The sequence below is a fragment of the Sciurus vulgaris genome (genome assembly GCF_902686455.1).
Source record: "Sciurus vulgaris genome assembly, chromosome: 12".
NCBI classification, from domain to species: Eukaryota; Metazoa; Chordata; class Mammalia; order Rodentia; family Sciuridae; genus Sciurus; species Sciurus vulgaris.
The window spans coordinates 109,748,715-109,769,522 of record NC_136473.1 but is presented as its reverse complement, the minus strand read 5'-3'; the positions used below and the strand labels follow the sequence as shown (position 1 = coordinate 109,769,522).

Below are 20,808 nucleotides of genomic sequence, written 5' to 3'. Positions count from 1 at the left end.
GGTGGTAGGTGAGTGGTACAGAGACAATAAATAGATGGTTATGTGAAATATGTATTATAAGAGATTAAACACTATGGAGGACAGTAAAACAGGAAAGGTAAGGAGAGCGTCAGGAACCAGGGATTAAAATTTTAAATAGGGGACCAGAAGTGAAAGTCTAAAACCAGTGGGAAAAGATCATGCAAAAAACTAGGAACATCACAGGCAGAAGGAACGGGAAGAATGAAAGTCCTGAGGCAGAAACAGTGCCTGTTGAATTAAAGGAATAAAGAGCAAGGAAAGAACCAGAGAGCACCAGAAGACGACTAAGCTAGTCACAGAGGTGAGGACACAGGGCAGAACATGTAAACTCCGTGGCCCATCGTAAGGACTCTGTCTCTTTCACTAAGTGAGATGGAAAGTAACTGAGGGTTTTGAGTGGAGAAAAATTTAACTTAAATTTTAATAGGATTTTTCTTTCTGTTTACTATGTTAAGAAGAGACTGAAGGACAAGAGTAGAAGCCCAAAGATCAGTTAAAATGCTACTTTATTAAGTCAGCAAGAGATGGTGATGGCTGGGACCAGACAGGGAGCAGTTGTATTCTGAATACAGAACTGACAAGATTATCTGACAGATTAGACGTAGGATAGGAGGGAAAGACAGGAGTCAAGGATTTTAACTCCCCCAATTTTGACCTAGTTAACTACCAAAGATGAAGGTCCATTTACTGAGATGAGAAAGACTGTTAAAATAGTGGATTTGAGTTAGGGTCAGGAAGAGATTGAAAGCTTAATTATGAACCTATTAAATCTCATCTGCTAATCAGGCCTCAAAGTGGTAATGTGTGGAGTTAGGGAATCAGAAAGGAGGCTGGGATTATGTTTCTTTACATTTTGGAATCATCAACACAGGCAGAGTATTTCAATGGAATGAATGAAGTCATCAAGGAAGTGACTACAGACAGAGGACTATGCCCCATGTAATGCTTATGGGTTGGGAAGATGAGGTGCAAGCAAAAGAGAAGACTGAGAAGAAATGGGTGGTAAAGAGGAGGAACACTCTGAAAGTACTATGTCCACCGGAACAAGTAAAGGAGGGTGTGCCTCTCAGAGGTTAAGAAATATGAGTGAGAACTGACCACCGGATTTACTGATGTGGACTCAACCAGTGCGGTGTGATGGGGTGTGTGTGTGTGTGTGTGTGTGAGAAAGGCCTGGGTGGAGAATTTGATCTGAGAAAATTCAAGTGTGGAGAAAAATGAGGGGAGGGAGAAAAAGACAAGAAAGAAGACAGGAAGAGGAAAAGAGAAATAAAAGAGAGAAGTGGGGGGTGGGTATGAATGCATATGAATGGGAAGAGAACAGCTGGTGACAAGAAATGAAGATTTCTTCTGATGAGAGTTGAAATGGGAAGAAAATAAATGGCAAGACAGCTGGAAGGTTAAAAAATGACACGTACAATCTCTGTAAAGTTGGAAGAAACAACAGCACATTTGTAAGATAACAGAAAAGATCCCCTAGAGAGGGAAAAATAGCAATGCAAGATGGAAAGAAGAATTGCCTAAGCAAGAACCTTAAACAGGAGAGGGAAGTGGACATAGGCCTGGGGCAAGAGCAGGAGGAGCAGGTTCATCAACCATGGGGTAACGGGAAAGACGACACAGTGCAGCTGCAGATCCAGGTAGGCAGGAGTCAACCATGGCAACAGGAACTTGAGAAGCTCTCGTTTCTATGTTCTCAGTAGAATGGAAAGTAGGGTAATGAGCTTAGAATGAGGATGAGAACAGCTATTTTCACTAATGCTGAGAAGGTAGAGGAATGAAATTCTCACTGAGGAAAGGAGTAGAATAACCAGACCAAAAACGTAGTATGACTGCTGGGCAGCATTAAAATTGGTTAATTTCTCTGTGCTCAGGATCTGCCATCTCCATCCTCTCATGTGATGCCACCTTCTCCCAATTCCTTCACAAGTGCCAAAATATTGGGAAAAATGCTTCTCACCAAGATGCAAGCAGGATGAACACTCACGCTGACAGTGAGACGAGAAATAGGACCAAATGCTTAAAGAGGAAGAGGGCTGTCCTGGGGGAACGGGATGGCTTCAGCACTGCTCAGACATCCGATGTGAGCAGAGCACAGCCAGACACACATCTCGTGCTGAACGTGAGCTGCTAGTACTGTCACCAGGAGAATGTACAGGCATTAAAAGCTTTAAGGGAATGCACTCATGCACTAGCTTTCTCAGTGTGGTCCTAGGACACAGGAAGGGGACTACAAAAATCAACATTTTTATAACAATACTAATACAATAGTTTCCTAATTTTTAATTTAAAATCTTTCCCTGTTTTTAACTCTCAGTCTCTCCTAAGCATACAACCGAGTTATCCAGTGCTACAGAGGACATGATGTCAGCTGTTGCCTAGTAAGCTTGACTGATTTTAAAGAGATCTGCAGAGTGTAAAGTGGTACCACTTTTCTATTTAGGAAAATAGTTATTTTTATAAAGACATATATGTTAACTAGATATCCATAAATATAACTCCCCAGAAACAAAAGCTCTTTGAGGTCTTCGATCATTTTAGAGACTATAAAGGGGCTGTGAGACCAAAAAGCTTTAAATTGATGCTCTGATCAACTAAATTCCTACAATTACCTAATAGGGAAGACTTACAGATAGTAGAAAAATTGTGGAAAGCAATAAGTACCTGTAATACTTAAATCTCCCTAAACCATTAGGTTAGTGGTGTCTGTTCTATTTTTGTTTTAACTAATGTGTAAGTATTCACATATGTAAGATGAGACTTGTATATTTTTAAAGTCTTATTCCTTTGAATTTAGCTTTCTTTGAAAACCAAGTTGATATTTTAAAAGTTGATGTGAAAACTCAGACCATTACTCAATTTAAAATTAATATAAATATCATTCAAGCAAAAAAAAAACTAGTGTAAATAAACTTATAATTGTCAGAAAACAGCATAACAATGCAATGTGTCAGTCTATTATCATTAAGTAGGCATTCTGGAAAGCACTGCCTCTGCCACCATGTGAGGTCTAAGCTTTATACAAGAACCAGTGTCATGGTGAACTAGGCCCTTCAAGAGAACACATTTCAATCAGGTATTTTTATGCCGGCTTCTGTACTAACATTATCCCTGTTTTAGTCAGTGTTTTCACTGCTATGATTAAAAGGGCCCAACTGGAACAACTATAGAGGAGGAGAGGTTTAGTTAGGGGCTCACAGTTTCAGAGGTCTCAATCCACAGACAGCTTGGCTCTACTCCTCAGGGCTCAAAGTGAGGCTGAACATCGTAGCAGAGGGAAGCAGCTCACATGGTGATCAGAAAGCAGAGAGAGAGGTCGCCACTTGCCAGATACAAATATATACCCAAAGCCATGCCCCAATTCCCACCTCCTCCAGCCATACCCTGCCACATCAGTTAAACCCTATCAGGGGATCAAATCACTGATTGGGTTAAAACAATTAAAACTCAATCATTTCTCCTCTGAACCTTCTTGCATCACACGTGAGCTTCTGGGGACATCTCACATCCAAACCTTAACAATTCCCAAGTGTGTCAATCAAACTTTAGCTCATGAAACATTCAGGACAAAGCAATTCAGAGGTATAACAAACATTTGTCCAGTACATCAGACAAAAAACTAAGAAAATGTAGCTTTTCAAGTCATATTTTAAATACTATTAGTACATATTTCAGGGTACTGAAGAATACATTGTGACAAGGAATTTCCTTGCCATCTCCTGCCCTAGGATACTCTGACATAAGGAAGCTCTCTTGAGACACATGAATGCCAAATGGCTTAAAGATTGTTTGTTTTTTTCTTTTGTAGTCGTAGATGGACAGAATGCCTTTATTTTGTTTATTTTTATGTGGTGCTAAGGATCAAACCCAATGCGGCACACAGGCTAGGCAAGTGCTCTGCCACTGACCTATAGCCTCAATCCTGGCTTAAAGATTTTTGACAAGGAAATTTTTTTTGATAATCTGATTCTTAGATGAGCCAAAAAACCTTTACTTTTAAAGAGCTAACTCAACACCCTAAAAAGTCTGAACAGACTTTAAGAATTATGTAAGTAAAGTTAAGCTTCCTAAGTCTAACTTGATTTGCTTATACTCACATTTGCTGAAAGCACTGGACATGATAGATCTTCCAGATGGTAACATAAAGTTATCAAGTGTAAGAAACTCTTTGTCAAAATACAGAAATAATAAAATTTGGGCCCATCTTGGATCCAGGCTGATATGTAAGGGATAAATTATCCTCTTTAGGCACTTAACCAGTCCATCCTGAACAATGCATCAACTTCAGATTCGGGAAAAGCTTGAGCTTGGGCTTCCCCTAGAGCCGAAAGAATAACAATACACCAATGATGGATTCATGGCAAACCTGGAATTAAGGTGCCATCTAGTGGTGAAACAGTAGCATGACCACAGGTTCAGAAAAAAAATAGCTCAAAATTCCAGGAATGACCAGAAGAAAAAAAAAAGATTATCAAGATCAGAATAACTAATTCTTGAATGTGCAGATGCCACTGCATGACAACAAGCATCAAAAACTTTCAGCTCATATCCTCACCTAAGGGATAAAAGAAGGTGTCAGAAACTGAGCTATCTACACATCAACTCTCAAAACAATTTTAAATAGCTGTTTTTGAAAAACCCAAGGAAATTCAAAAACGTAGAGAAATAATTCAGCACTTTATTAGAGAAACTTAGGAGACACTGAAGTAGTTCAAAAAACCAAACAGAAATCCTTCAGCTGGAAAGTTCGCTAAATGAGATGAAAAATGTGAGAAGGCATCAACAGCAAAATAGATGAAAAAGAAGAAAGAATCAGTAAGTTAGAAGACAGCTATGTGAAAATACACAGAGGAGGAAAAAGAGAATTTAATGAAATGAAGAAGGTCTATAAGAACTTTGCAATGGCATGAAAGGAGCAAATATTGGGGTTACTGGGTTCAAGAGGGACTTGAGAATGCCAACAGTGAGAAATCTCACTCAAAGAGACAGTTACAGAAAATCTCCCAATGCTAGAGAAGGATACAAATATTTGGATACAGGAGTGACAAAGGTCACCAGTCAAGATTTATTTCAACAAAATATGCCCTAAAAACATAATCAAGCCAGGTGTGGTAACACATGCCTGTAATGCCAGTGATTCAGGAGGCAGAGGCAGAAGATTTCAGGTTCAAGGCCAGACTTAGCAACTGAGTGAAGTCCTAAGTAACTTAGCAAGACCCTGTCTCAAAATAAAAAATAAAAAAGGGTGGGTATGTAATTCCAGTACCAAAAACCAACAGCAGCAACACAAAAAAAAACATTAAATCAAGTTCTTAAAGGTTAAGACAAAGAGAGGATCTTTTTCTGTTTGTTTGTTTTAAACTGATTGCTGGGTATACATTTTTTAAAATAATTTTTTTAGTTGTACATGGACACATTAACTTTACTTTATTTATTTATTTTTATGTGGTGTTAAGGATTGAACCCAGTGCCTCATACACGCTAGGCAAGCTCTCTATCACTTTATCTCTATCTCTGTATCACTGAGTTACAACCTCAGGCCCAAAGAGAGGATTCTTCAAGTAACAAGAGAAAAGAAACTACATAAAGGTGTCCCAGTTCACCTGATAGGAGACTTCTCAGAAATTTTACAGACCAGGAAGAGAGCACGATAAGAGTTTCAAAGTATGAAAGGATAAAAACCAAACTGCCAACCAAGAATAATATAGTCAGTAAATTTATCTTTCAGAAATGAACAAGTTATTCCCCAATAAACAAAAGCTAAGACTGTTATCTCCACCAGACCTGTCCTATAAGAAATGATATAGAGAACACTTAAAATTTAAAAGAAGAGACACCAGTGAGTTAGAAAACACTGAGTGGTATAGAAAATCTGAACAGACCAATGACAGATTATGAGATTGAATCAGTCATAAAAGGACTCCACCAAAGAAAGCCCTAGGCCAGATGGTCTCACTGCTGAATTCCACTAACTTTTGCGTGTGTGTGTGGTACTAGGGATTGAATCCAGGGGCACTCTGCCACTGAGCCACATCCCTAGCCCACATTATTTATTTATTTATTTATTTATTTATTTATAGATAGGGTCTTGTTAAGTTGCTGAGGCTGGCTTTGGACTTGCAGTCCTCCTGCCTCAGCCTCCCAAGTTGCTGGGATTATAGGCATGTACCACCATGTCTGGCTCTACTCAACATTTAAAAATACAAATTCTTCTCAAATTATTACAAAAATTTGAAAAGAAGAGAATCCTTCCAAACTCATTCTATAAAGTCCAAACCTCAAAGACACAACAACAACAACAAAAAGAAGAAAAAAAAGAAAGAAAATTATTGGCCAATGTCATTGATGAACATAAATGAAAAAAAATCCTCAGCTAGCAAACCAAATCCAATAACACATTATACAGGTTATTTACCATGATTATGTGGGATTCACCCAGGAATTCAAGGATAGTCCAACACATGCAAATCAATAAACAAGATATTCCATCAATAGAATAAAACCCTATATGATTGTTACAGGCACAGGTAAAACATTTGATAGAATACATCCCTTCATGGTAGAAATTCTGAACAAATTAGGGATTGAAGGACTACCTCAATACAATAATGGTCATATGGGCCATAATGGGCATAAAACTGAAAACTTTTTAAGATCTGGAACAAGTCAAGGATGCCTACTTTCACCACTTTTATTCAACACAGTACTAGAAGTTCTAGCCAGAGCGATTATGCAAGAGAATGAAATAAAGGGCATTCAAGTTGGAAAGGAAGAATGACTGTAAAGTTTGGTTGTGTTTCAACAGTTCAGACTGAATCAGTTTCTTAAAATGAGCAACATGCTTTTTCCCCTGTAGGTTCACCTTATAAAGGAACTGCCAAAGCTTATTTAACCCACAATTTAAATGGAAACAAATAGAAAACTAATTCTATTAAAGTCATTAAGAATATAAAGTAAGCATATATAAACTTATAGTTATTAAGAAGTATAATTATATATGCAAACATGTATACATTTGGAAGTATTTTAAAGAAGTTGAAGGTGTAGTTCTGTAGTATATCTTAAATTTATCTTCAAAATGCACATAATTTGATCCTGGAGTATCAATAGATACTCTCTTTTCCTTACTAGGATTGCAGTTACTTCCATGGCTTGTAACTGCAATGAAAGGGAGGAACTCAAGAAAAGTTGCTAAGTAAAAGCCATGTACATTTGAAGGAGCTTGCCCAAAGTTGAAATCTGATGACTTGTGATAATAACAGAGATGGAAAAGAAGTGAGCATGAGGACAGGAACGAGCAAGGAACCTACCTTCTAGTTCTCACATAGGTCCAAAGTCGTCATGAGTTCATAGTGAATACTAGTTACATAACAAAAAAGCTGAGCTGTAACCAACTTCTTTGCTTTTAATGATTATTCAAGTCAAAAAATTTTTTTCTTACATATTTTTTTCAGTTTCCTAGAAAATTATCATGGGTGTTTTTATGTGGAATGTTATTTGGCCATTTATCTATTTTACTCACCAAAGACATATAAATCAAGAATTTACTTAGAGCTAACCATAAATGTCTCCCAAGGATTTTACTTTGAATCAGCTTTCATAAATCAGTCAAGTACAGAGAAGAAAACTTTTTAAATTGTCCACCTCTAGCCAGGTCATGATGCGTTAGAACAGTACCAACTTTTTACTCTCCCAAGTATGTAAGAGCTGGTACCCTAGGAATCCACAATATTCCAAAGAAAATGATAAAGAAACATGAAAAAAATTATTCAAAAAAGAGATAAAGGTTTTCAGATGCTGTACTCATGCAAAGCTTCCTCATTTCCCTACTACATGTAGAATCTAAGATCATTATCACTTTTCAGCAACAGATTAAACTTGCCATACTGTTTGTATTTGTATAAAGATAAGCATTTTCTCCATCATGTCTCCTTTAGTGATTTTGTTGCTCAACTTTTATTTACTTATTTGACAATATGTGAAGAGGTAAGGGTTAAGAAACACCCCTACCTCTCCCGGGTTCTGAACTCATGCTCCTATCTGTCCACAGAGTGTCTTTGCTTCAGATTTCTCTATTACTGCCTTGCTCTAACCACTCCGTCATGCCTCCCCATTTCCGTTCCTGGACCAGTGTTCTATCAGTTGTTGATTTTACGATGTCTCTTCCCACCATTCCCCACATCTGAACATTAACCTGGGCATGCTCATTCTCCCTCCCTCCCTATCTTCTGCCTTTCCTTTTACTTCTCACTTGACATACTACCTCTGCTCTGAGGTTTTCTTTGCTTCTTGTCTCATTTACTACAGCATGCTATTGATCTCGTCTTCAGACTCTGGTTCTAGTCCATGCCATAGAATAATGTCAGATTAATTTTCTAGACTGAGTTCTGATTAAAACCCACCTGCAATGATGCCCACCATCAGCATATTAAGTATAATTTCTTAGCAATGCTTGAAACTTTATAATCTTACATAATTATGAGTATAAACCCATTTTCAAGTCTCTCATTTTTTACTAGTCATATTCTATACTGAAGTTGAAATGGCAATTTATTATTCCTTAAACCAACCTAGCTTTAATTATGCCTCAGGTAATATTGATTGCTTTATCCAAAACATTTTCTAAAGTCTCTCTTATTATTTTGTAAATATCACCCTATTAAAATGACTATTTTTTTGTGCACTTTTTATTAAGAGGTAACCTATATCAGTATTTTAAAGTGTAAACAATGAAGAACTACTATGTTACAGGAATCACATTAGCAATTATATATAGAAAATACCTCATACATTGTCATACTGCCTTTATACAATAAATGCATAAAATTGAAGCAAAACTGAATCCTTACTAAGCAGGTATTTTTGCATATATTGCCTTCTCTTTATCTTTCTCTGCCTTTATCTTCTGTTTGACTTTGAGCAATTCTGCCTGGATGGCTTTATCTTCTGGTGCTGTTTCCTGAACTTTTTAAGATCAGCCAATGCCATGGTGTTATGCCTCACCTCAAGCCCTAAGTAATAGAGCCCACTGTCGATGGACTAAGACCTCTGAAACCATGAGCCCCCAAATAAATTTTTCCTCCTTTACAATTGTTATAGTCAGATCTTTTAGAGCAGCAAAAAAGCTGACTATGAGTCAGATTTATGATAAATTGTCATATGAATTAAATGAGATCAATTTTACTTTTAAAACTCCCTTCCCCCAGATGTCTCTATTGCCTTGACTCCCCCAAAAGCAAATTTTGAAAGTGGACCTTAACAGAATATCTTCTAAAATGCATAACATTCTTGTGCAATGCTTCAATATATGGAGAAAGCTGCAAAAAGAAAGAAACTACAGAACTAAAATAAAAGGATGAAATGTTAAAAGACAAGTTAGAATTATTTGCTTTCTGGTTAAGAAAGACAATGGCATTTGCAGGTAGAGGAAAAAAGTAAATGGACAGTCACTTAGGAATAGAAAAGCTAGTTTGGGAGTTGCTGTGGGTAGACTGTAAGGGTGTTGTAACACTCTGCTAAGGCTAACATTCATTAAGAGCACCAAAGCATTCAGTCTTGAACCCATCCTTGTTCAAGGTATCTTGATAGTAGCTAAAACAGAATAGCTTAAGTACTTAAGTTAAATATTCAAAATAAATGAGTCTTCCAATACAACAGTTTTCTAATTCTGACATAGAAAAAACATAGTTAAAACTTAATGACAAAGAACTTCCATAAATGTGTGTGTTTGTAAGTAGTGTTAGAAAAATATGGCAGAATATAAGAATTTAAATAATATCTTCTTTTTTAAGACATCCTGAAGAGAAAAAATCTATTTTCCTTTCTTCTTCCCTGGAAGCACTAACACACTTTTACTTTGGTTCAATATGGGCTAATGAAATAAAAGGGTCAAAACTTCCTATTTCATTTAATCCCATTATATCACAGAAATCCCGGATCAGGTAATTTTTCATTTATTTTGCTTATTTTTATTATTCAGTTTCTAATCAAAGAATATACACACAAAACTTTCTGTTCAGAGACTTTTCAACACAGAACTCAATTTCCCAATGAAGCTGGGAATTCTAAAAAACAAACATTAATTCTTAGAAAGCATACCTAGGAGTGCAGTGAGTTTTGGAAGAAGTCCAACTTGTACCATCTTATTCCTCAGTCCTGTGTCAAAGGACAGGTTTAGTAAAAGCCGGAGGGTAATATTCAGTAGATCTTCATGTTCACAAGGTATCATTTTTACCAGTTTTTCAACAATATCCATTTCCACCTAAGTAAAATAATATGCAATGAAGTTCTATTACATATAAGCTGAAAAAGATTACAAATAATTATTTTTTGGTTTTAACCTAATATGTATCTATTTAAAAATATTAATCTTATATTTCCATTTCAATCCATGAACTTTCCTGATATCAAACTTTTGAAGAGAAAATTTAGACTCCTACATCATCCCTTTCTTCCCTCATCTGTCTGCATTAATTGATGGTTGAAAATACTCTGCCTAACTGAACACCACCCACTATGTAATCAGGCCCTGTGCCAGATCAAAACAAGATCTCATCTTGGCCTTCTCAAGGATTCCTTGGTCTAAAAAGAATGGACAAATAGAACAATGAGGACCTGGTATGATAAAAACTGAATGCACAAAGTGCTCTGGAAGCAACATGAAAGAAGATACTACCCTACGTAGAAGAAAAGATGGCTTCAAATTTAGAATAACTCTTGAAAAATGAGACAGAGTGTGTTCTCTGGTTGAGAGGAATGGCAATATTGACCAGATGAAAAAAAAGCCAGTGGATAGGTATTTAGTAGTAAGTGCTCTGGCATAATAACAGTATAAAGCATGTACTGAGGACTGGCAGAGACTTAGAAACAGATTTTGGATCACAGAGGCTTATAATGCTCTGTGGGGGGTTTCACACCATTCTGTAAATAGCAGGTGTTCTTCATGATCTGAAGCCAAAGGGATGATATGGTCAGACTATTTACTAGGAAGGAGACACTTCTGAAATCCAAGTGCCCCACACCAGCCAGGGCCAGCCTTGCAAGTAGTCTTATTTAGGAATAGACATCTAAGGTTCCTTTTCTGCAGAGTCAGTAATACAGATTCAAAAACAAGTCTAGGACAATGAGGGCAAAAAGTTATTTTAATTTTTGTCATGTTTAATTTAAGGAAATATTCATTGGATATTTGGAAATCTTTAAAAACTCAGAAAAGAAGCAAGGCTAACAAGTAATAGCTAAAATTTACAACAGGGATCAGCAGAACACAGCTAATGGAACTCATCTGGCCTACCATCTGTTTTCACACAACCTAAGATTAAGAATGTTTTTGGTTTTTATATTTCTTTTCCTTACTTATTTTTGTGGTACTGAGATTGCACCCATGGCCTTATGCATGCTAGACAAGCTCTCTACACTGAGCTACACATCTAGCCTGTTACATTTTTAAACTGCAGAAAATAATTAGGAATATTTCATGACACATGAAAATTATAAGCAATTTAAATTTCAACAAATTAGTAGTTTTACTGGCACACAGCCAAGTTCATTAGTTTATAGATAGTGTATGGCTGCTTTCATGCTATAGCAGAGACCATAGGACCTGCAAAGACTAAAATATTGACCATGTGACTATTTAAAGGAATTTGCTGATCCAAGCTCTACAAGATAAAGAAATTGTGTCAAGAGATCTTTCATCAGAATGATAAATTACAGAGGGCATTAAAACTATTTAGTTGGTAATGGAAACTGTACACTAAGTTTTTTTAAGGTTGCAATCAGAAAAACTTGGTTATAAAAAGCTACAAAGCAAGGGTTAAAAAGTTAAGAAATTCTATATAAGTTCAAATTTTTTGTATCATAACAAAAGGATTTATGAATAATGTTTCTCTACTTTCCCCTTCATTGGAGATCTAAAAATTTATTTATACTGTCCTTTCCATATCTTTTTTGCAATCATTCACTGTCCTCATAAACATCACATAAGTGACTGAGTCTTTGCTCTACCTTTGTTCTTTCACTTCATGCCAAAGAATGAACACAAAATTTTTAAAAACTGCTAAACTGATGACCAACATCTGCCTTTTCCTTCATACGTCTATGTACACTACACAGTAATACTGTAGCCAAATTTTTCATTAGAGTACAAACCAAACCAAAACCTTCCAAAAATGAAACATGAAACTAAAAGCTCATTTAAAAATGGAAATGGAAAGGAAAAGAATATAGAATAGCCAGAATAATTTTGAATAAGAATAACAATGGAGGCTTCACATTGCCTGATTTCAAAAATAAAAGTTTCAGTAATCAAAGGAAAGAGATTTCAGTGAAAGAGCAAAACATAATCCATTAAAAAGTTTTTTAAAATGCTGGATTTCACCAATATTAAACACTCACAGAAGAATGAAAAGACATGCCACAGAAAGCATGTAACTGACAAAAGACTTGTGCCCAAAATATAGAAAAAAATTCCCAAAAGTTTTTAGTAAGAAAATCAGGAACTAAGCAACATATATACACTCTGTTGTTCCTTTTAAGACCATATTCTAATATTATTTATTTCCGTTCTGTTTTATTACACTAATAATACACTATGTAAATACAATTATATTAATGCTACATAAGAAATATGATAATTCAATTGAAACTACCAGTTGAAAGATTGTTTTAACTGAACTTGCTTTAAAATATATTACTAAAAAGCAAGGTCAGTGTTAGTTCCCATCAGCAGAAAAAAGAACACTTTAATTAAATAAATAATATAACCTCACAAATAGATCAGCCAACCCCCATTCTGCCACAGGCTGTTACTAATTAGATAATATTTTTCTCTTAAAAAAGCAATAGCATATGTATACACTGTACAACAAAACACAATACAATAGCCTGAGGAGTTTCTTATCAATTTGCATTTCCACTGCATACCATAGAATGTGAAGCAGGGGTTATTGGTCAATCAGATGGTAAAATTCTTGACTTATATTTAATGTAGCCTACATGTTAAAGAAGACATGGTCATGTCTTCTTTGGTTGATGAAAAAAAACTCAACTTCAAAAGCTAAATTTAGCAATTGTCTCAACATGCAATACCTTTAAATTCTATTTCTATAAAGTACAATTTATAGTTAATTAGTTTTTTTAGAAAATGTTTCATGCAAAGTGACAGTTTAGCAATAATCTATCAGCAAGTTGACTTCAGCCTTTAAGTGTACCCTTCTCAGTGGTTCTGGAAACCAACATTTAAAAACTCTTTATTATTAATCTTGCTAAAGATGTCTTTAAAAACAACATAAAAAAAAAAAGCTTTAAAAAATTTGCCCAGAAGGTAAGAAAGAGTATGAAGCAGAGAATATAGAGGGACTTGTTTCCTTAAGTAAATTAATTATTGCCTCTGATCTTCTGATACTTGTCTGCAAAAACAGAGGCTAGAGTCACTAAATCTACCCATGCCAGTTTAGTGCTGCTGAGTTCTAAAAATCCTGCTTCTGTAAGATGCCTTTCTTCCATAATAAAAATGAAATGCATAACATCTATAATAAAAATCTGGCTATCAAATGCTTCTCAAGACTCGGATGAATAATTAATTGTTTGGGACTTCAGTATTTTCTCTTCAATAAAAAGAAAAAATAAGGTTTGATGAGATGATTTATATCATCCAACCCTCTGACTCCACTAGAAAACAATTTTAACAATCATCTTGAGATCTTTTTGGTAGAATGAAATCATACATGCAATGCTTAAATACAAATCTAATACACATAGCAGACACATGCCAATGGTAAATAAATTTGAATTTTGAGACTACTAATCTAAATGCTTAATTAATCTAAAGACACAAATGGAAGAATACACTTCAACTTATAGCAAGGGACAGCAACTGCTTAGCCATACTCTAACTACTCAGAAGTATATCTATCATCATGTCATCATATTCTTCTTTGATATAAAGTCAGTGATAACAAAAAAAATGTTTTTGATTAATCTCTCTTTGGATACACACATTCTCAAAACAATGTGAAGGTATATAATTCATAATAAGAATTATGTATTAATGATAAAAACACATTAAACATATCAAGGTAAAATCAAATTTCATATAATCAAGAGTCACAATTCAAGGTACTTATTGAATTTGATAAATCCGTTTCAGGCTTTCAATGAGCATGGCATGGCATTTACTATAACAAAAGCAATTCCCTAGTTCATTTTGTTATAAGAGAAGAAAAAAGAATAGGCTGAAATATAAAATATTTAGAAGACTATTTGAAGGAAAAGTGACTTATACCAGCCACATAATGACACATAGTTCTAAAAATGGTCCTCAATGGAGTTAAGGCCATTTCTAGGAATCTACTCTAAGAAAGTAATCAGAAATATAGAGAACAGATGTATATACAAATATGTTATTTATAATACCTAAAATTATAGACAACTTAAGAATCTGAAAATAAGGTATGGTCAATGTGTAATCTATTTTAATATGATATGTGTCAACAATGACTTTTTAATGTGGGAAAAAAGCAGGTAAGAATTTTTTTCTATAATCAGGGCTGTGGATGTAGTTCAGAGGTAGACCTCTTGCCAGGCATGCATTGAGACAGTGGATTCAATCCCCAGCATCACGACCCCCCCACAAAAGAAAATCTATCTTTATATATTTACACATTATATATATTCTACAAAATGAGAAATAATACATGCTCAACTTGTATTTCTTAAAGGCCATTATATCAACACAATATAAAAAGGCAAACAGAAGCCTAATGTAAAAAATACACAAGAAATGAAGAAGAATGAATTTAGAGGGTAAGAACTAATTCAATAGCACAGGGAACTATAAAGAAGGTATAGTTTCTGGAGATAGTTAAGAAGCAAAATCAACAAGTTGTAGCTACCAATTGGAATGGTGGGCAACGAAGAAGAGACTGTGCTAAACTGTAATTCCATATGCTAATATCAGAAATGCAGAAGGCAAAATATTTAGGGGAAAATAAGATCAGATGATCCTGAAGTACAAATTTAAGTTTAAACTACTTTCTACTTATTATGTTTAATATGGCAATATGTATTCTGTACATTAGAAAATATTTTTAAACAGAAAGCTTTAATTATCTGGATTATAAAGCAATTTCAGTGAGTTATTGCAATTGAAAATATTTATTCAGAAATTCAGAATAACTTTAGTAAGGGTATAAAATGTTTATTTTTAAACCAAAATATCCTAACTTGAAATGGCTAACATAGACTATTTGAAGAAGGGGCTTTGTAAGTTACCATATCATTTTTATTCTCCATAAAAATGCTCAGTTTCTTTAAGAATGACACAACTAGAATAAGCAGCTCAAAATTGTCCCGATCAAGAGCCTTCACCAACATGTGAACTATATTCTTATTCCTCATCTTCAATTCTGTGCGAGTATCCTCAGCAAGATTCAGAAGTAAATAAAGAGCAACTAGAAAAGTAAAACAGATGAGAGTTAAATACTTGGCATATTTAATCAACAATTAAAAATAGGTAATATATTATTTTAAAAATTATAACTGGTTAGTAATTGGCTCATTAGAAAAATATATTATTATGAATGAGGCATAAATTTCATATAATATATATATAGAGATAAAGATAACATTATTATTATGATGCTAAGAAGGATATAGTAATCAAAGTGACATTGACACCTACTTTCTTGGAGCTCAGAGTTTACTAGTAATAAAACAGCAATTAAAGGTATTTAAATTAGCAGATAATAAAATGAGACAGGGAAAATATTTTTAGATACACAGAAAAGAAGACATCAAAACCTCAACCCCTATGGTCTGTTGAATCTAAGAGCAATCTAAAATATATAACATAAGTAGAGCCACATGAAAGGATATGAAAATCTGTTTTGCATATTCAAACTAATTTTTTGTTTGTCACCTTAGGGAAAGGGTACATGAAATTTAGTAATATGACTATTATCCTAGATTGAATTGAGGTCAATGTCTACTAGTTCTAAGTAAAATTTCTTTTAGATTCCATAATAAAAATGCTTAGATTCTCAAAAGGAAACTTGTGATTGTTTCCTTCTGATAGTAAAAATTATGTAACATAACATTTTTCATTTTGCCTTGTTGACAGGGAGCTTCAGAGTTAAGATTTAAAAGGTTCTGTAAGAATTATGTAGATTACCTGGTAAACTGTCCTTTTGTTCTCTTACAGTCTTGATGTTACTTATTATTTTAGCATTTTATTTAATGTGTCCACATAAACCACTTTCAATCTAACTGAGGCTGGGGTCAGAATCAAATGGGAGAATTAGAAGAAAAAAACACATGGAACTTACACCAGGCTGGAAATAATGCCTGTTTGTACCAAGCACACTGAAAATCTCATAATTTATGGGGTAATGAATAGAGTCATTAGAAGGGTCTTACTTCAATAGTGGGGAATAATTAATTTAGACTAAAGCATGCTCCTTATGTCCAGACTAACAATTATTAGAACAAGGACTAATTGATTACAAAGTAATTTAATTTATTTCCTAAAACAAAGCTAGAGAATGTTTACAAGAATAAAAAATATATAACACCCAACAATTAGATTTCACATGAACAGTCAAAGATTATCATTTATCCAAAGAAGCAGGAAAATGAAATCTATATGTATTTTTAAAAAGCCATGGAAACTGTCCTAGAACTGACAAAGAGATTAGAATTATTAAATGGGAATATTAAATGTTAAATAATTGTATTCTGGATCTTCTAAAAGTTAGGTAAAAACATGGGAGATATAAAAAATATTCAAACTTTCCAGCAATGGAAACTAATGCTTGAGATTATAAACTAGATGCCATTAACCTGCAATTTAGAGATGGAAGAAAAGATTAGTGAAATTGAAGAAATAATCATAAACTATCAAAAACACATGGGAGGAAAACAGCAAAAACACAGAATATGAGAGAACTATGGCAACTTCAAGTGGACTATTGAAGTCCCTAAAGAAGTAGAGGAAAACTTTCATTAACCCAGGATTCCAATAAGCTCACTGAACCCCAAGAATAAGGAAATGAAGAAGATTACACCAAGGAAGATGCTAAACAAATTGATTGAAACAAATGATAAAGAGAGAATCTTAAAAGCAGCCAGAGGAAAAGAAATCTTACAAAGATGGGTTGACAGCAGACTTCTCATCAAAAACAACGCAAGCAAGGCAACAGTGGAGTATAGAGAAACAATACCTGCAAACTAGAATTCAAAACCAAGTTAAAAATATTTTAAAAAAGGATAAAGCTTTCTTAAATATACAAAAGACAAAGTAACTCATCACCAGTACACCTGTCCTACAAGAATTTTTAAAGGCAATCCAAGAGGCAAAAAGAAGATGCTACCACACAGAAATACATTATCAATACAACAGAAAAAGATCAGTGGAAATGGTAACTATACACATACATAAGGTTATTTTCTTATGATTTGATCATCTTTAAAATAAAAATGCCTACAAGGCATTCTAGGATTTATAATGTAAGTATAATAAATGTTAACAATAGCAGAAAGGCAGGAAAGGAGAATTGTTCTAACATTAAACATAAAATAGTATAATATTACTTGAAAGCAGACTTATGTAAGTTAAAGATATATACTTCAAGATAGACAACTTATGATTAAAGATGTATAATACAAATCTTAAAGCAATCAATACAATTACATAAGATTTATAGCTAAGTCAACAATGGAGATAAAATGGAATTTTACAAACCCTCAATACACAAGAAGACAGTCAAGGAGGAAAAATGGGAAAGGGAAGTATGCATACCTATGCTTACTTGTACATGTGTGTGTACACACACACACACACACACACACACATACACACAGATCGATACCTGACCACATGTGGTTAATAAGAAACATCCTCATTTAAAGACATGCTAAAAATGAAAATAAGGGATCTATACCATGCCAATACAACTCACAAATAGGCCAGAGTGACTATATTAATACATGAAAGAGTAGATTTTAGATCCAAGAATATTAGCACTCATAATGAAGAACATTTATAAAGATAATAAGGACAGGTTATGAGAGGTATATTACAAACCTATGTTTCTATGTTCCCAAGAACAGAGACTTAAAATACATGAAATGAAAACTGATAGACCCTTAGGAGAAACAGACATATCTACAACTACAATCAGATGTTTTAGTATTACTTTTCCAATAATTAATAGGGAAGGAACAGGAAAAATCAACAAGATGTAAAGACCTGAATATCACTATCAACCAATTTTACCTGACCACCATTTATAGAAAGCTCCATCCATGCTAGAAAGACCATATTCTAGACCATAGAGTCTTGATAAGTTTAGAAGAATTCAAGTCACACAAAGCATTTTCTCTGATAACAATAGAATTCAATTAAATATCTATAACACAAATATATCAGGAAACTCCCTAGAAACAAAATATCTGGAAACAAAATTACTCCATTTTGAATAAGCTATAAGTCAAAGAAGAAACCAAAATCATAACTGGAAAGGATTTAGAATTGAATGAAAAGGAAAATAGCACATATCAAGATCTGTGGGATGCTGTCAAAGCAGTGCTTCAAGGACAATTTATAACACTAAACATCTGCATTAGAGTTGAAAGGTCTTAGATGAATGACCTCAGATTCCATCTTAAAAAAAAAAAAAAAAACAACAAGAGCAAATTAAACCCAAAGTAAGCTGAAGAAGGGAAATAATAAAGATAGCAAAGAATGAAGGACCTTTGGATTGTGCAGAGAGTGCAGAGAGGGGAGTGGGTGTGGTGATAGGAAGCGGGGTGGAATGAAATGGACATTATTACCCTATACACATGCATGATTACACTACAGGTGTGACTGTGCACCATGTACAGCCAGAGGAATGAAAAGTTGTGCTCCATTTGTGTACAATGTGTCAAAATGCATTGTCATGCATAATTAGAACAAATAAAAAAATTGAAAAAAGATCAAAATAAAAAGCAATTGAATATAAAAAAACAAAAAAAATCAATGAAACTATACTAAATGGAATTACAGTTTATAGATTACTATGTGCTGCTGGCAATAAACTACACAAAGTAAAGAACAGAACAGGATACAATGCAAAAAGGTGCATACACATATGTAGAAGAATGATCTTGGAAAGACAGAAAGCAATTCAGTAAAGAATAGTCTTGAATCAACAGTGTGTGAGTAACTAGACATTCATATGCAAAAATAAAGAAATTTAATCCATTCCTCATGCCATATACAAAAACTAACTTAAAATGTATTACAGGCTTAACTGCAAATTCTGAAACTATAAAACTTCTAGAACAAAACACAGGAGAAAAATGTAACTTTTGGTTAGAAAAAGATCTCCTAGATACAATATCAAAATCATGACCAATAAAACATTAAATAAGTTGTACTTCATAAAAATTTAAAATTCTGCTCTTTGGGCTGGGGTTGTGGCTCCGTGGTACAGTGCTTGCCTAGCATGCGTGAGGCACTGGGTTCGATTCTCAGCACCGCATATAAATAAATGAACAAAATAAAGGTCTATCAACATCTAAAAAAATATTTAAAAAAAATTCTGCTCTTTGGGGGCTGGGGGAATAGCTCAGTTGGTAGAGTGCTTGCCTTACAGGCAACAAAGCTCTGGGTTCAATCCCCTGGCTCCACAAAAAAAATAAATAAATAAATAAAAATTAAAAATTAAAAAAAATAAAATTCTGCTCTTCAAAGATATTATTAGGAGAATGAAAAATTAAATCACAGACTGAGAGAAAATCTTTGAATAGCACCTGTTTGATAAATGTTTGTATCCAAAAAACATATAAATAAATAAAGAATCCAATTAAGAAAATAATCAAAAATATGAAAAGATACTTCAACAAAGACAAGGAGATAGCAGATAAGCACTTATGAAGAAATGTTCAATATAATTCGTAAGGAAGTTCAAATCAAAACACAATAAAGCATCATTCCAAACATTTAAAATTAGCTAAAGTTAATATGAATGACCATGTCAATCACTGATAATGTGAAACAACTGGAACTCTCATAAACGATGGTGGAAAATGATTTGGCAGTTTCCTATAAAGTTAAACATACATCTTTCACATAATCCAGCCAAATCATCAGTAGGTATGTAACCAAAAGAAAACAATGAAGTTGTCCATACAAAGATTTGTACATGAATGTTCATACCAGCACTGTAATTGCCAAAAACTGGAAATATTCCAAGTGATATCAACAAGTGAATACAAAGAAATATAATTCAAAAATAAAAGGGAATAAAATACTGATAAATCAACAACATGGATGAAATCTTTATGCTGATCAAAAGAAGAGACAGAAAAGAATATATGCTGTATGATTCCACTTATATAAAACTCTAGAAAAGGTAAATTAAACTAAAGTAACAGAAAGCAAATCAGTGATTATCTGAAAATCTGGGTGAAAGGAGAAGGAAAGGGAGTGATTCCAAATACCCATGAAGAAACTTCAGAAGTAATAGACATGTTCTTTACTTTGCTTGTGGTCACAGTTTTACTGTTACTTACATATGTTAAAATTTACCAAATTGTATACTTTAAAATTATATACTTTATTGTCTATCAATTATAATTTGATAAAGCCATTTAAGAGAACATAAAATATATGCGAAAATAAAATATTTGTTTAGGAACAAAGTTTTAAGTTTTACTTGTTAAAAAAAATCAACTTAGTGCTTTGGAATTCTGACATGTAAATAACTGATTTTTTTTTTTTAGATCTGATGTAGTATGAATTTATAT

At 33.9% G+C, this 20,808-nt stretch overlaps 1 protein-coding gene across 1 annotated transcript in view; it reads right to left on the bottom strand.

Moving 5' to 3' along the window:
* Positions 1 to 20,808, bottom strand: part of KIFAP3 (kinesin associated protein 3) — a 126,022-nt gene that overhangs the window by 72,163 nt on the left and 33,051 nt on the right. The window contains exons 9-10 of the mRNA XM_079108090.1: positions 15,292 to 15,470; positions 10,120 to 10,282 (exon numbers count right to left, since the gene is read on the bottom strand). Of these exons, the coding sequence (XP_078964216.1) occupies positions 10,120 to 10,282; positions 15,292 to 15,470 (342 nt within the window). The remainder of the gene's footprint in view (positions 1 to 10,119; positions 10,283 to 15,291; positions 15,471 to 20,808) is intronic.